Raw genomic sequence first — 15,423 nt, forward strand, 5'->3', positions numbered from 1 at the left:
CTTTACAAATCAGTCAACATGATATATCACATTAATAAGATAGACAAAAAAATCATATCATTTCAATAGACACAGGAAATGTTTTTATAGATATCAACATCCATTTATGAAAAAAACTTCCAACAAACTGGGTGTTAAGGGAACGTACCTTAACGTTGTAAAAACCACAAAGTGCAAACCCACAGCAGGCATCATACTTGACAGCGAGAAGGTCAAAGCTTTTCCTCTAATATCAAGAACAACAAGGATGTTCATTCATTCTTGTCATTTATATTTAACACAGTACTAAAAGTACCAGCCACAGTAATTAGGCAAGAAGGAGAAATAAAAAACATCTAAATATCAGAAGAGTTAGAGCTTGTCTTATTTACAGATGGCATGATACTATACAGGAAAACCTAAAGACTCACTAAAAAAACTGTGAGAAGTAGTAAATAAATTCAGTAAAGGATACAAAATCAATATAGGCCTACTTCTTTTTTTCTGTGCTTTGCTTCATTGTATTTTGCAAATATGTGTTTTTGTTTTACAGATTGAAAGTTTGTGGCACCCCTGTGTTTTTCTGCCATTTTTAGTAGCATTTTAAAATTAAGATATATACATTTTTAAGACATAATGCTGTTGTACATTTAATAGAGTACTGTGTAGTGTAAACTTAATTTTTACATGTATGAGGAAACCAAAAAGTTTCTTGTGATCTGCTTTATTATGATAATAAATTCACTGTGTTGGTCTGGAACCAAGTCCCTAGTATCTCTGTGTACAAAAATCCGTTGCATTTCTCTATGCTAACCACAAACCTATCCAAAATAAAAATTAAGAAAGAAATCCTATTTTACAGTTCCATCAAAAAGAATAAAATACTTGGGAATAAATTTAACCAAGGAGGTAAAAAAAAAAACAAAACACTTAAAATTATGACATTGGTGAATGAAATTGAGGAAGACAAAAATAAATGGAAAGTTATTCTGTTCTCATGGATTGAAAGAATTAATATGGTTAAAATGTCCATACTACCCAGAGCTATCTACAGATCCAGTGCAACCCCTATCAAAATTCCAATCCTAAACTTTATGTGGATCCACAAAGACCCCAAATAGCTAAAGCAATCTTGAGAAAGATGAGCAAAGTTAGAGGCATCACACTTCCAGATTTCAGACCATATTACAAAGTGGTAGTGGAGCATGATAGAGAGTCCAGAAGTAAACCTGTGCACATATGGTCAATTAACTCATAACTGTGGAGCCACAATATACTATGGATAGAGGATAGTCTTTTCAATAGTGTTGGGAAAATTCGACAGCCACATACAAAAGAATGAAACTGAACCCCTGTCTTACACCACTTATTAAAACAATTCAGGTGTTAGATTTCAGTGGAAGACCTGAAAACGTAGAAGTCTTAAATGAAAACATAGGTGGTAATCTCCTTCACCTTGGTCCTGGTGATGGATTTTGGGGATTTGACACCAAAAGAAAATCTAAAAAAGCAAAAATAAGCAAGTGGAACTTTTCAAAATAGAAAGCTTCTGCAGAATAAAGGAAACCAGAAGCAAATGAAAAAGGCAACCTACAGAATGGAAAAAAAATACTTGTAAATTATTTCTGATAAAGGTTAATATCCAAAACACATCATTAACTCATGCAACTCAATAGCAAAAATATCAAACCATCAGCTTTTAAAAATGAGCAGAAGAATTGAATAGACATTTTCCAAAGAAGACATTCAGATGACCAAAGATGTGAGAAAAGATGTTCAACATCAGTCGTCATCAGGGAAATGCAAGTCCAAGTTCACTGAGATGCCACCTAACACCTGTCAGAATGACTGTCATTAAAAAGACAAGCAATGACAAGTGCTGGCCAGGATGCAGAGAAACGGGAACCCTCGTGGGCTGTTGGTGCGAGTGTAAATGGTGCAGCCACTAGGGAAAACAGTATGGAGGCTCTGAGGAAACTGAGTAGATTCTTCCATACTATCCAGCAGTCCCACTTCTGGGAATGCTTTCATGCGAAAAGAGTGCAAACTTTTAGTCATAAAGTGAGTAAGTTATGAGGATCTGATGTAAACATGGTGACCGTTATTCAGAACACTACATTTTACAACTGAAATTTGTCAAGAGTGGAATTTAAATGTTTACATCAAAAAAGATAAAAGATAAACATGTGAAGTGGTGGATCTATCAGCTGAGTAAATGGGGGAGTATCCTTTCACAGGTATACATATATCAAATCACCACTGTATATACCGTATATACTTTACAAATTTATTTGTCAAACATGTCTCAATAAAACTGAAAAAGAAAAAAATTATTTTGCATATATTATAGCAGAGCCTTATTGAATCTTTTTTTTTTAATATACAAGAGATTTTTTACTGGAATTGTGATTGTTGACTAGAGATCATGGTGTTTCCATTCCTGAGTTCTGGTCCACCTGCTCAGAATTCCCTGCAGGAATTCTTGGAACAGAGGAATCCTGTGACCAAAGCCTGGGAGGGAATGTAGGTTCTCTCTTAGGCTTCAGATGCTCCCACATGTGGAGGACAGTTTTGCATTCATTCATTTTTACTCTTGACTTTTACCTTTCAATCCTAAGTTCACTTGTAAGATAATGCTTTCAGACTGTATGTTGTCTTTTTTTTTTCCTTCTCCCTTAAAGTCATAAGTTTGCAAACAAACATTTGGTAAATAATTAGATCATTGTGCAGAGAATACGGTCTTCTGCTTTTCTATGTATTCTTAGTATCTTTAAGTAACAGGTATTCCTGAAGAGGCAGTAGGTGTGTCACTGAGTCTTGAGCTTGTGATCTCTGGAGCCAGACCGCCTGGTGTTCACCAGCTGTGCTCCTCAGCAGATGTCTCACCTTGCATAGTGTTGCACTCTCAGTGCTTCTGTTTGTCCTGTGTCACGTGAGGATGCCAGTAGTGCCTGCTTAGTCACTTCATGTGAACAGAGTGATCTGAAGAAAGGCTTACATATATATAAAGTAGAGATGCTTTGGCATATATATGATTGTGAGAATTTTAAAAAATTTTCTGTAATATATACTGCTCTCACACACACACATTCAGAAATAATTAGTGCCTGTAGAAAAAAAAAACTACCTAATAGGAAAATGAAGTAATTTGTAGTGATAATATATATAATGTATATTAAAATGAGGTCTTTTAGTCATTGTGGAAAGAGTGCAGGGTGCAAGTAAAAATCTAACAGAGTCAGTAATGGCAGTGACAAGCATTTCTTGAAGATTGACTAAATGCCAAACATAGCGTCCTTTCTGTTTCCTCATCTGGCTGGTTATACAATATTGGAGAATTTTCCTGACCTCTCTCTAAGCTCTGACTTTTTTCATGTATGAGGTGGGTATTGATATCTGTTGTTTCTACATCAAAGGAATATTATTAGAATAAAATGAAATAATGAGAAATGATCAGTGAACATAATTTTGTGAGATAATAAATACATTGATGACTTACATAGTCAAATGGTGATTAACAGCTGATCATGGTTTCTCTGGTGGTCACAGATATGTTAGGAACTGTTGACTCTTCTGAATGTAGGTAGTTCATGGAAAAACCCAAATGAGCTTTATAATTTATCTATATGTCTATTTATTCATTGATAGATCGGGTCTCTTGTGAAGTGCCTGTGTATCCTTTATTATTAGTCATCTTCCTGCCATTCATGGAAGTTTTTTCCTTTGTATAATGTTGATATCCTTGCTGTATTTACAGTTAATAGTCACTTATCTCTAGGTCAAGTAATGAGCTCATACCCAGATCCTCTTATTTGAATGTTCTGCCTGTCAACTGGGTGCAGGTTTTATTCTTGATTACAACTCTGAACCCATTTTACACTTATCTTTTTGCCCGTCTGAGGATTAGACTATAAGGTCCACCGTGGTGTGGCTTGTTGCCTTCTTCATATCCTTGGCACCTGTGCTTGGCTCGGCATAGCAGGAAACACATAATCAGTATCTATGTATGGAGTAAGTTAACTAAGAAAGAGTAGTCAGAAATTCAGACTCATCTCAGAGGAGCCCACATTTCTAAGAATCAGAAAACTGACCATCCAAGAAGTCTTAAAAAAGGAGATAACAAATGTAGAAGGATTTGACCTGTAGGAAGAGAATGTAATGCCAAATGAGTTAAAACTTGCATGCCCTGATTGGAGGGTATAAAGTATAAATGTTCCAACTGTTCTGAAGCTTTTCTTTTCACTAAACTTAATACATTATAATTTGTTGAACAGAGGCGGGCTAGCAGAAAGACTAAATGGACTGCAGAATCGAGAGAGATCCACCATTTCTTTGTGGAGACATCAGGGTCTTTCTTACCAAAAGACACTTTCAGGTAAGGCTTGCACTGGTATATGTGAGTAAAGAATATGCCAGGTAAAAGTATTTTTATATTAAAATATATAAAGTTGATCGTTACTATTTTTACCCCTTTTTCTCTAGGTGCCAAAGATCTGAGTTGGAGGGTTCTATATTATATCTGTTTCTGCTTTATCTGTTTCAGTAGCTTTCTGATTGTTGTGACTGTGACCCAGAGTAAGCAGTACATCTTACTGCATCTCATAACACACACCTGAAACAGACATTCAGGAAACACTAACCTAACATTTACACATATCACTCATACACAGACACACACCTGAAACATTCACACATATCATTCACACATCACACACACACCTGAAACAGACATTCAGTAAACACTAACCTAACATTTACACATATCACTCATACACAGACACACACCTGAAACATTCACACATATCATTCACACATCACACACACACCTGAAACAGACATTCAGGAAACACTAACCTAACATTTACACATATCACTCATACACAGACACACACCTGAAACATTCACACATCACACACACCTGAAACAGACATTCAATAAACACTAACTTGAATAGTATCCCAAGTCCTTGTCTCACTAAATTGATGTAGAACCCTTCCAATGAGGTGTAGTATGCAGCTTAAAAGTTGCTACTTCAACTTCTCATTAAAGTGAATTAAGCATATGGTCAAGCATAGAGCTGAGAGAGTACCTTCTGGAGGTTGGACAAGAAAAATACCAAGTAAAACAAGTATGACTGGGTGCTGAGACTGAAGGGAACAGATGAGCTTTTGTTTGGCTCATCAACACCAGATAGCTTATTTGGAATCTTCCTTTTGTTTTCTTTTCTTTCATTTGAGAATAGAGGGTACTTACTGATATGATGAGTGAAAGAGAAAAGCAAAATAAAAAAACAGGCAAAAATTATCTATTAATTTGAAAACATGAATAAGACCAACTCCAATACATTGTTCTTTTAGAAGTCTTTGTATTTAAGAATTTGGATTTTGTTTTTCTCTTTGATGAATTTCTTATTTTTCAGACCTATGAATCCTCTCCTTGATATTTGTAATAAGTTGTGTCTTTTTCTTTCCTTTTGATATACCTCACTATAGGTGTATATTAGGAAGAACATGTCACTGTTTGGTGTTTTGTTTCCTTTGTGGGCTGGCAGAAGACTTTTTTTCCTTTCAATATAATAAAGTATTTTCTCACTTCTGTATGTTTATAGCAACTGGTAAATAAGAGAAAAACTTGTAAATATTAAATAGAGGTAATTCCCTGTCTCCCCAATCCCAGGAACTGACATATAGTGAACAGCTGAAATTCAGGGATGGACTCATGGGGTATCTCTGTGACGAAACCCTCTGAGCCTAGAGCCTATTATACAGAGTGAAGTAAGTTGGAGAAAAACAAATATTTTTTATTAACACACATATGTGGAATCGAGAAAAATGGTACTGATGAACCTATTTGCAGGGAAGAAATGGATACGCAGAGAACGTACTTGTGGACATATCGTGGGGAAGGAAAGGGAAGTATGAATTGAGAAAGTAGCATTGACATATATACACTACCATGTGTAAAACAGAGAGCTAATGGGAAGCTGCTGAATAACACAGGAAGCCCAGCCTGGTGCTCTGTGATGACCTAGAGGGGTGGGATAGGGGGAGAGAGGGAGAGGCTCAAGAGGGAGAGGAGATATATACATATATATATATGTATATATAATTATGGCTTATTTGCGTTGTTGTACGGCAGAAACTATCACAATATTCTAAAGCAATTATCCTCCAATTAAAAAATATTTTTAAAACCGAGGTTGATTTTCCCAGTGAGGCAGTTGTTACAACGCTGAGTAACAAGATGCTCCTTGTCCTTGAGCATCGTTAGCTGTGAGCACTCAGAAGTTTCATCTCCAGGGGCAGAGCGGGTCCCCTGGGCACTGCTCCTGGAGCCCTCCTCGCCCTTTGCTGTGCCCCTGAGGCACCGGAAGCGTCCAGAGTAGTGGCTCCTGTGGAGTGGGTCTCCCTCGGCCCTGCTGGAGCGAGAAGCCAGAAATCTGGCCCCTGCCTCTTTCTCACTGCTTCCCAGGGACCCCTCTAAGACTCGGGAGGCCCCTGAAACAGGGTCGTGTTCAAGACTCCCCACTTGAGTGGTCAGGAGAGGAAGAAGGAATGACAGGGCCAGCGTTTTCTGTACAGTGACCGTGATGTGAGCTGGAAGAACCAGGGATTGTGTGTAGATGTGTGTTGTCTCCTGTGTTGTGCTGTGCTTAGTCGCTCAGTAGGGTCCGACTCCTGACCCCATAGACTGCAGGCTGCCAGGCTCCTCTGTCCTTGAGGCCTCTCCAGGCAAGAATACTGGAGTAGATTGCCATGTCCTTCTTAATTTCTTCATTGCAGTATTTTCTCATAAATAAAAAGTGTCTTGGTGTTAGTAAATGATTGATTATTTCTGCCAAACCTAGTTAGTTGGTAAACTAAGATCCTTCAATTACTTGAGAAAAATACTTGATAGAAAATACATATGACTTGGTCTAAGTATTCTAATATTGAGAGTTTAAAGCTAGGAAAGAGAGGCATGTGGTTGGCTGTTTATTTAATTTGTCTGATTTTTGGCAGTATTGTGCCTGTTAAATTTTAGTTTCTGTGAGGACACGGGGTTTTTGACATAATATGACAAGTTTAAAAACAATACATGTTTGTTCAGATTTATGGAATGAGAATGACATGGCCTGAAACAGGTTGCCGTTTCCTAGTTCCAAGTCTTAAACTCATTTAAAATGTTTTCTTCAACTCCTTGGTCTATCTTAGTTATTTACCCTTTGCTTCAAGTGAAGGGACCCTGCCTGTGACCTGCTCAGTGTGGGTCAGCTCCAGGGTGCTGAGGAGGTCTAGCTGCAGTTCTTTTTCCTAACTTCCGCTTTCCTCTGGTGTCAAGGGAGCTGCCTCTGGAGTATTTCTAGCTTCCCTCTGACCAATAAAACCAGAAAGCCGATTAGTGTCTAAGCTTTATTTTTTCCACTTTTTATATCCAAACCCACATTTAGGTACGGCAGTGGTATTTAATATTGCTCTTTGTAGTCATGGGCAAGAGGAACTCACATTAATTCTCTTTGAGTTATTTAAGTCAGGAAACAAACTATGATACCAGTTTACCCGCTGTTAGAACTGTGGCTTCATGTCCCAAATGACTGTAATTTCCAGTGATCATTGCAAGTGTAAATTAGTAGAAAAGAGTTCATATGATCAAGTTATTTCATAATTATGTTAAAGTATTGATGGGACCTGAGAGAGAGGGGAAGGGATACTGATACCAAACCCAACTCTCTAGCTACTGTGTGTCAGCCCTTAGCTGTTTCTGCCTCATCTATTTTTCATCTCTTGTGAGTTTTTCTACCTAAAAACCCATGTAATGAGATTTGGTGGCACAGCAGAATTAAATGATGCTTTCAGATTCCCTGCAAGTTTATTTAATCTGTGCTTTCTCCATTTCTTTTTACATGAAAAGAAAAACAGTAATTCTACAGATTCTTTTCTCATAGATCTGAGGTTTAAAAGAATCTTTATTTCTGTTTTCTTTTGTAAATTATCCAAAAACAAGACTGCAAAGTTAGCCCATTCTAAATGAATTATATAGTGCGTAACACATATTTGCTGTTGAATTCCACACGTGGCTCAATGAATAAAAATTCATTCATAGAGTTAAATTGGGACCTCATTAATGACAAAAATTATCTGTATGTTCAAAAATGCTAGTTTTGACCTTTAGAAAAGCGTTGATATTGGCAAGGCAACATTCCCTTTGGCTTGCTCAAGCAATTGTCGTTTTACCCTCCAGCCTAGTTGAGTATCGTGTCGGCCTTTGTCCTGATGTGAAATCTTGAGTGTGTCATCGTAACCTTTTCACCAGTCTATCTTTCCAAACTCTGTCAGCTCATTTTTACTTTCAGAGAGGTTGTAATTTCCACTTGGGACCTTGGTGCCTGAAGGAGCCTGCTTGAAAGTAGGAGTCCAGGCTTGACTGCCTTTGTCTCCCCGGAAGATGGTGAGGAAGGGGAGTGAGCCAGCCGACTTGGCGGCCTGCTCCCCAGCTGTGCCCCATAAGTGATGTTGCAGGATGGTGGTCTTAGAGTGGGCGGCTGCTTATCACACAATGCTCCTAAGCTTTCCCAACACATTCTGTTACAAAATAGGAAACTTTTCAACACGCGTGCAGAATAAGTAAGTTCTTGGATTAGTAAAATGCCTTACAAAGTTTGGAAACTGCCTTTGTACTGTGACAGCGATTTACAAGGCTAGCAACTTGAGCACACCCGCTTCCATCCCCTGTGACGCTGCTCCATCTCCACCAGTATGCGGAAGTGGTCATTCCTCGGCTCTGTGTTCATGCAGCCTCACACAGCTGGTCGCCCTTCCTTCAGGGACACGCTCCCTCCTGGTCTGCCTCCTCCTGTGTACACTTTCCTTCTGTGTGACTCCTCCTCTGCGTGCAGCTTCAGCAGGTGTTCGTCAGGCTTCTGCCTTGACCTCTTCTGTTCTGTGTCCTTCCTGGATAATCTAGGATCTCCATGCCAACCCCCCCATTCCCAGGACTGCTGGGCAGTCTGGAAACTGCCCTGGCCTAGCACCAGCCCCACCGGCACCTCAGTGCCTGCAGACCCTGCGGACCAGTGTGCCTGCCACCTGCTACCCCGGCCTATACACCAAGTGTCTTCCACGGGCTCTCTTTTTTTTTTCTCCGTGGTCTCTCTTGCACATGTTTTCAACCCATTAAGTCCCTCAGTGCTGGTGATTCTACCTTACAACTCTCTCAGGTCAGACCTCTTCAGTGATCCCATCTGCCACGAGTTCAGGCCCCTGTCCCCTTGTGCCTGGATTGCTGCGTCAGCTCCCGCCTGGTCTCCCTGTCCCTGCCTGTCTTCATTTTCAGCCTCTTGGGGTCATTATCCTAAGAGGCTAATCTGCTGTCGCTTGTCTGCTTTAAAACATGTCCATTGACTGCCTCTTGTGTTGGAGTGTCCATCACCGTCGGAGCCTGTGGTGTGAGCTTTCTTGGTCCGGGTCTTGGCCCACCCAACTAGTTATTTCTCACATACGTACCACCCTGAGCCTGTCACAGCTGCCCTGCACCTGCCGTGTCCTTCATGATAGCCACTTGACCACCGGGCCCAGGACACTTTTCTCTGTTGGTAGTTACACTGCTGGCGTCCTGTTGTTCGGTAGGTATACCAAGTAAAGGTAAATCCTAGCTCTGCAAAGTGCCACAAGGATGTGCAGGGCTGACCCCAGCCCTGAGCTGTGCCCGGGGACTCAGTAGGTGTTTATGAAGTAAATAAATGATGTCGGGGGTTTAAATTTAAATTTTTTCCATGATACCAGAGTGCAGAAATGGTCCTAGTTCTGCTGAAGGAGCTGAAGACCCTTGCAGGTCACTTGATCTGTGCCTCTTTCTTTCCTGAGAAAATTTGTCTTAGCCAAACCTTTGGTGATTTCTCCTTGAGATCCTGTGTTGCCATTGTCCACTGTTTCAGCATGAAGGCATCCTCCGAGTGCTCCCCCTCAGGCTCTCTGGTGATTGTACTCCCTGGTCTCTCCATGCATGCCCTTGGAGAGACGATAAACTTTTCTATATCATCTCATTTTAATCCTTCAGCTGATTGCTCTCCTTTGCCCTTTCCTCCCTCTTAGGGTCAATTACAGTGTCCTTGGAAAGGGAATGGCACCCAGGACCGAAATACCTGCTCTTCTTTAGTAGTTGTGAATTCACTGTAATTCCTGCTGGAACGTACACTGCTCTGTCTAATTATTTATACTGCCTGTGTGTGTGCTCAGTCATGTCCAACTCTTTTGTGACCCTATGAACTGTTGTCCATCAGGCTCTTGTCTATGGACTTTGCCAGGCAGGAATACTGGAGTGGGTTGCCATTTCCTCCTCTAGGGGATCTTCCCAACCCAGGGATCAAACCCACATCTCTTATGTCTCCTGGATTGCCAGGCAGATTCTTTACCACTACACCACCTGGGAAGCTTGCCTATTTTGACCCAATTTAAAGTGGCTTAACTAAAAAAAAATAAAAAATAAAATGATAAAGTGGCTTAACTGATGGATTAGAAGTTCTTCACTAGAATATCCTTTATGAATAGTTCTCAGAGAGTGGGAGGGGATTAGGGTTGCTATTGAAGTGAGTATCAAGAGTAACAGGGCCTTAGGGACACCCTGAATCTGTCCATACGTCAGTACATGTGTCTTTAGTTCTTTTGGCTGCAGGGTTTTCAGCATGTTGGACTGCCAGTGAGTATGCACTTTGCACAGATGCACACACACTCTAGCCTCCCTCAGGATGGCTTAGAGAAGGTGGATATGAGCCCTGATTTCTAGAGGACTCTGCTAGTTAATAACTATCCAGAAGTAGTAATTGCCTGTTTTGTAGTTGGGTTCCTAAAATTTTTCTCAAGACATTTGTTTGCTTTATAGCTGATGTTAAATATATAAAAAATAGAGATATTTAAACCCTATGACCTTTTAAAAGTTGTTTTCAGTGTGATTTTTTAAATTTTTTATTTTGAGGAAGTTGCTTTACAGTGTTGGGATGGTTTCTGCTGTATAATAGTGCAAATCAGTCATGATTGTACACCTATCCCTTCCTTCTTGCGCCTGCCTCCCCTTCCCCATCTGGCCCTCTAGGTCGCTGCGGAGCGCTGGCTGAGCTCCCTGCGTCATGCAGCAGCCTCTCACCGGCTGGCTGCTTTTCACGGGGCAGTGTGTATATGTCAGTGCTGCCCCCTCAATCCATCCCACTCTCTCCTTCTCCCACTGTGTCCACAAGTCTGTTCTATACATCTGCGTCTCCATTCCTTCCCTGCAAATAGGTTCATCAGTACTGTTTTTCTAGATTCCATCTATATGCTAACGCATATATACATATAAGCAATATTTGTTTTTCTCTTTCTGACTTTACTCCGTATAACAGGCTCTAGCTTCATCCCCCTCACTACAACTGACTCAAATTCATACTTGTTTATGGCTGAGTAATATTCCATAGTATATATGTACCGTATCTTCTTTATCCATTCACCTGTCAGTGGACATCTAGGTTGCTTCCGTGTCCTGGCTGTTGTAACTAGTGCTGCAGTAAACACTGGGATACATACGTCTTTTTGAACTGTGGTTTTCTCAGGATATATGTCCAGTAGTGGGATTGCTGGGTCATATGGTAGTTTTATTCCTAGTTTTTTTTTTTTTTTTTAAGGAATCTCCATACTGCTATCCATAGTGTCTGTATAAATTTACATTTCCACCAACAGTGAAGGAGGGTCCCCTTTTCTCCACACCCTCTCCGGCATTTATTGCTTGTGGATTTTTTGATGATAGCCATTCTGACTGCTATGAGGTGATACCTCTTTGCAGTTTTGATTTTCATTTCTCTAATAATGAATAATATTGAGTATCTTTTGAGCATCTTTTCATGAATTTATTGGCCATTTGTATGTCTTTTTTGGAGAAATGTCTAGTTAGGTCTTCTGCCCATTTTTTGATTGGGCTGTTTGTTTTTCTGATATTGAGCTGTATGAGCTGCTTATATATTTTGGAGATTAATCTTTTGTCAGTTGTTTCATTTGCAATTATTTTCTCCCATTCTGAGAGTTGTCTTTTCATCTTGTTTATAGTTTCATTTGCTGTGCAAAAGCTTTTAAGTTTCATTAGGTCCCATTTGTTTATTTTTGTTTTTATTTCCATTACTCTAGGAGGTGGGCAATATGATTTTTGAACACCATTTTAAAACACTGTTAGAACACTGTTTAGAACACTGTTTTCCGAGCCAAAAATACTACCTACAATACTATGAAGGAAAGTTTTTAAACAAGGAAGTTTTTCAATAAAGAAGACCTTGCTTTGGGTGTACTCAGAGTGGAAGGGTCAGTTTGCACATCAGGTGGTCCCACACACAGCTCACCTTTGGAAATCTAACCCGTACTAGACCCTGTGTCAGCTTGGGCAGCCATAACTTAGTACCATAGACTGGGTGACTTGGCTAGCAGACGTTATTGCTCAGATCTCTTTAGGCCGAAGTTCTGAAATCAGGGTGCTGGCAAGATCTAGTTCTAGCGAGGCTCTCTTCCTGGCTTTTAGGCAGCTGCCATCTGGCTGTGTGCTTATGCAGAGAGAGAGAGATCTGGTTCTTTAGTTTCTCTTCTTATTTTAAGGGCACTTTGGCCATCTGATGCGAAGAGCCGACTCATTGGAAAAGGCCCTGATGCTGGGAATGGTTGAAGGCAAAAGGATTAGGGGATGACAGAGGGTGAGATGGTTGGATGGCATTACCAACTCAAAGGGCATGACTTTGGGCAGGCTCCGGAAGATAGTGAAGGACAGGGAAGCTGGTGTGCTGCTGTCCATGGGGTTGCAAAGAGTCAGACACGACTTAGAAATTGAACAGCAACAAAGGACACTAATCCTTTAAAATTGGTGCCCCAATCCTTATGACCTCATTTAAGTTTAGACCCTTCCTTAGAGGCCCCGTCTCTAACTATATCCACACTGGGAGGCGAGGGGGCTTCAGTGTATGAATTTTGAGGGACCAAAGCATTCAGTCTCAAATATTCTGCTCTAGCCTTCAACAGTTCATGTCCTTCTCACATTCAAAATGCATTCATTCTATCCCAACAGCCCCCAAACCCTTAAGCCTTTCCAGCATCGGCTCTATAGTCCAGAGTTTCGTCTAGATGTCTGAATCAGATGTAGGTGAGACTTGAGGTTCGATTCCAGCCTGAGACAGAATTCCTCAATAGCTGTGAAACCATAGTCATGTGCTTCTGGATATAGTGCGGTCAGGTATAGGACAGACGTTGTCTTTCCACAGGAAGAAACAGGAAGGAAGAATGCAGTGATAAGTCCCAAGCAAGCCCAGAAACTACCAAGGGTCATTCTATTAATTTTAAAGGTCAAGGAAAATCCTCTTTGGTTCAGTGTTCTGCCACCCAGGCCCCCTGGAGGATGGTGTCACCCCCACGGCTCTGTTGGGCCTCTCACCGAAGGCTCTCTGCAGAGACACCACCCCTGGGGCGGAGAAGGGCATCTTCTCCCCACAAACCCAAGACGCAGCCCTGCCCTTGGAAGCACAGAAGGGAATACCAGCCCTGTCCCGGCCTTGTGGTGAGAGTGGCAGCCCTTAGGATCTCTGGGTGGCCTTTAGGGTCATCATTCCCTTTTTTGAAGGGTGACACATATATGCAGGCTAGCTTTTCTGCCCTGTGAAGAAGCCTCGCAGCCTTCCTTCATTTCCCGTGGTCTTTGTCTCCTCTCATTCAGACTGGTAGTGTCTGTGCTCACAAAATCTCTTTACTGAGTGATCATTTAGCTACATCATTGGTATTCTTGTCCCAGTATGCTTTTTCATTGTTTTGCAATATGGACAGGCTGAAAATTTTACAGATCTTCAAGTTTTGCTTCTTTCTGGCTTCTGCTGTGTGCTCACAGGCGAGGAGGGAGACCCTCGCTGTGTCTCTTCTTATAAGGGTTCTGACCCCATTCTTGAGGGCTGTCTTGGCATAATCACCTCACAAAGCTGCACCTCCAGGCACCATCACGTTAGGGACCTCAATATAAAGATTTTGTGGGGACAGAAACATTCGGTCCATAGCAGTCCCCTGTCCTCCGCTGTCCATGACTTGTTCCTTACGTCTGCTTGATACCTCACCAGAATCTCCTTTAACATCTGTATTCCTAATATGTACCTCATACTTCTCCAGTCTCTGCCCACTGTCCAGTTACAAAGCTGCACCCACATTTTCAGATACTTGCTATAGCAGCAGCCCACTTCATGGTACCGAAATCTGTCTTACTCGGCTTTGGCTGCTGTACAAAATGCTGCAGACTGCAGGACTTAAACAGCAGACATTTATTTTCTCACTGTTCTAAAGGCTGGAAGTTCAGGATTGAGGTGCCACTGTGGTCAGTTTCTAGAGAGAACTGTCTTCGTGGCTTGGAGACGGCGGCCATCTGGGCATGTGCTCACAGGGCCTTTCCTCTCTGCTCAGCAAAGAGATACAGGAAGCTGTGGCTCTGTTCGCCCAAGGACCCTCACTAATCCTGTCACATCAGCCCCTCCCATGACCTCTTTCAACCTTAATTACTGTCTTGGAGGTCTGTCTCCAAATATAGCCACAGCGTGGGGTTAGGGCTTGCACATGTGGATTTAGGGGGACACAGGCATGCACTCCAGAGTACTCCCTCTTCTCTGGTTTTGTATGAACTTCGCTGAGGGGTCTGTTGCTTTCCTGGAGCTTCTGTATGCTTTTTCCTTACTTGAATTTCTTAAAAAATGAGACCTTCCATTGCCCATTTACCCTCTCCAGAACAGTGCAGGCTACCCCAGAGAACAGACCCTCTGACACAGCTGGTGGCCGCCCTGTGTCTCTGTGATCCCAGGGGCTGACGTGCTCTCTCCATTGTTCACATTGCTGGGGACTGTGATGAGCATCACAGCCTCTCAGGCCATGTTGTCTTGTCTGGTTCTTTTTTTTTTTTTTTTTTTTTCTTTTTAAGACTTGGGTTTCAGATTTCTGTTTCATGCTTAGAATTATTGTGGCTTTTGGAAGAGAATATTTTAAACTGGGTGAAAAGGCCAAAACAAAAAAAAAATGTAGAATCAAGAAGTGAAAGCATAATTGTTTACAGTTCAGTAAGCAGTTGTGGTTAAGAAATGTGTCTGTTCATCATTGCCAGATGACTTAAAATTTTAAGGGGGAGCATAAGTTTTACAAAGAATAATTGTGCTTTTACAGGATTAAGATGTAAATTTCCTCAGAATTCAGTTTTTAGGTATTGTAATCTAGAACTCCTAGTTAGAGCTTTATGAATTTTATTGTGAAATTATCTGTGAGATGAATCTGATGGCAGCTTACAACATTTACTCAGAAACTAAAATTTTGATGTACCAAGCATTAGTAATAATATAATAATGCACTTGGGCATACCAGACCACCTTACCTGTCTCCTGAGAAACCTGTATGCAGGTAAAGAAGCAACAGTTAGAACTGGACATGGAACAAGAGACTGGTT

The 15,423-nt window shown here is 41.1% G+C and overlaps 1 protein-coding gene across 3 annotated transcripts in view; it reads left to right on the forward strand.

The window, feature by feature from the left end:
• Positions 1 to 15,423, forward strand: part of SPIDR (scaffold protein involved in DNA repair) — a 279,388-nt gene that overhangs the window by 107,716 nt on the left and 156,249 nt on the right. For all 3 annotated transcript variants that reach the window (XM_025265438.3, XM_044928779.2, XM_044928780.2), the window contains exon 7: positions 4,254 to 4,354. In XM_025265438.3, coding sequence (XP_025121223.3) covers positions 4,254 to 4,354 — 101 coding nt within the window. The remainder of the gene's footprint in view (positions 1 to 4,253; positions 4,355 to 15,423) is intronic.

Source organism: Bubalus bubalis, chromosome 15 (assembly GCF_019923935.1).
Source record: "Bubalus bubalis isolate 160015118507 breed Murrah chromosome 15, NDDB_SH_1, whole genome shotgun sequence".
NCBI classification, from domain to species: Eukaryota; Metazoa; Chordata; class Mammalia; order Artiodactyla; family Bovidae; genus Bubalus; species Bubalus bubalis.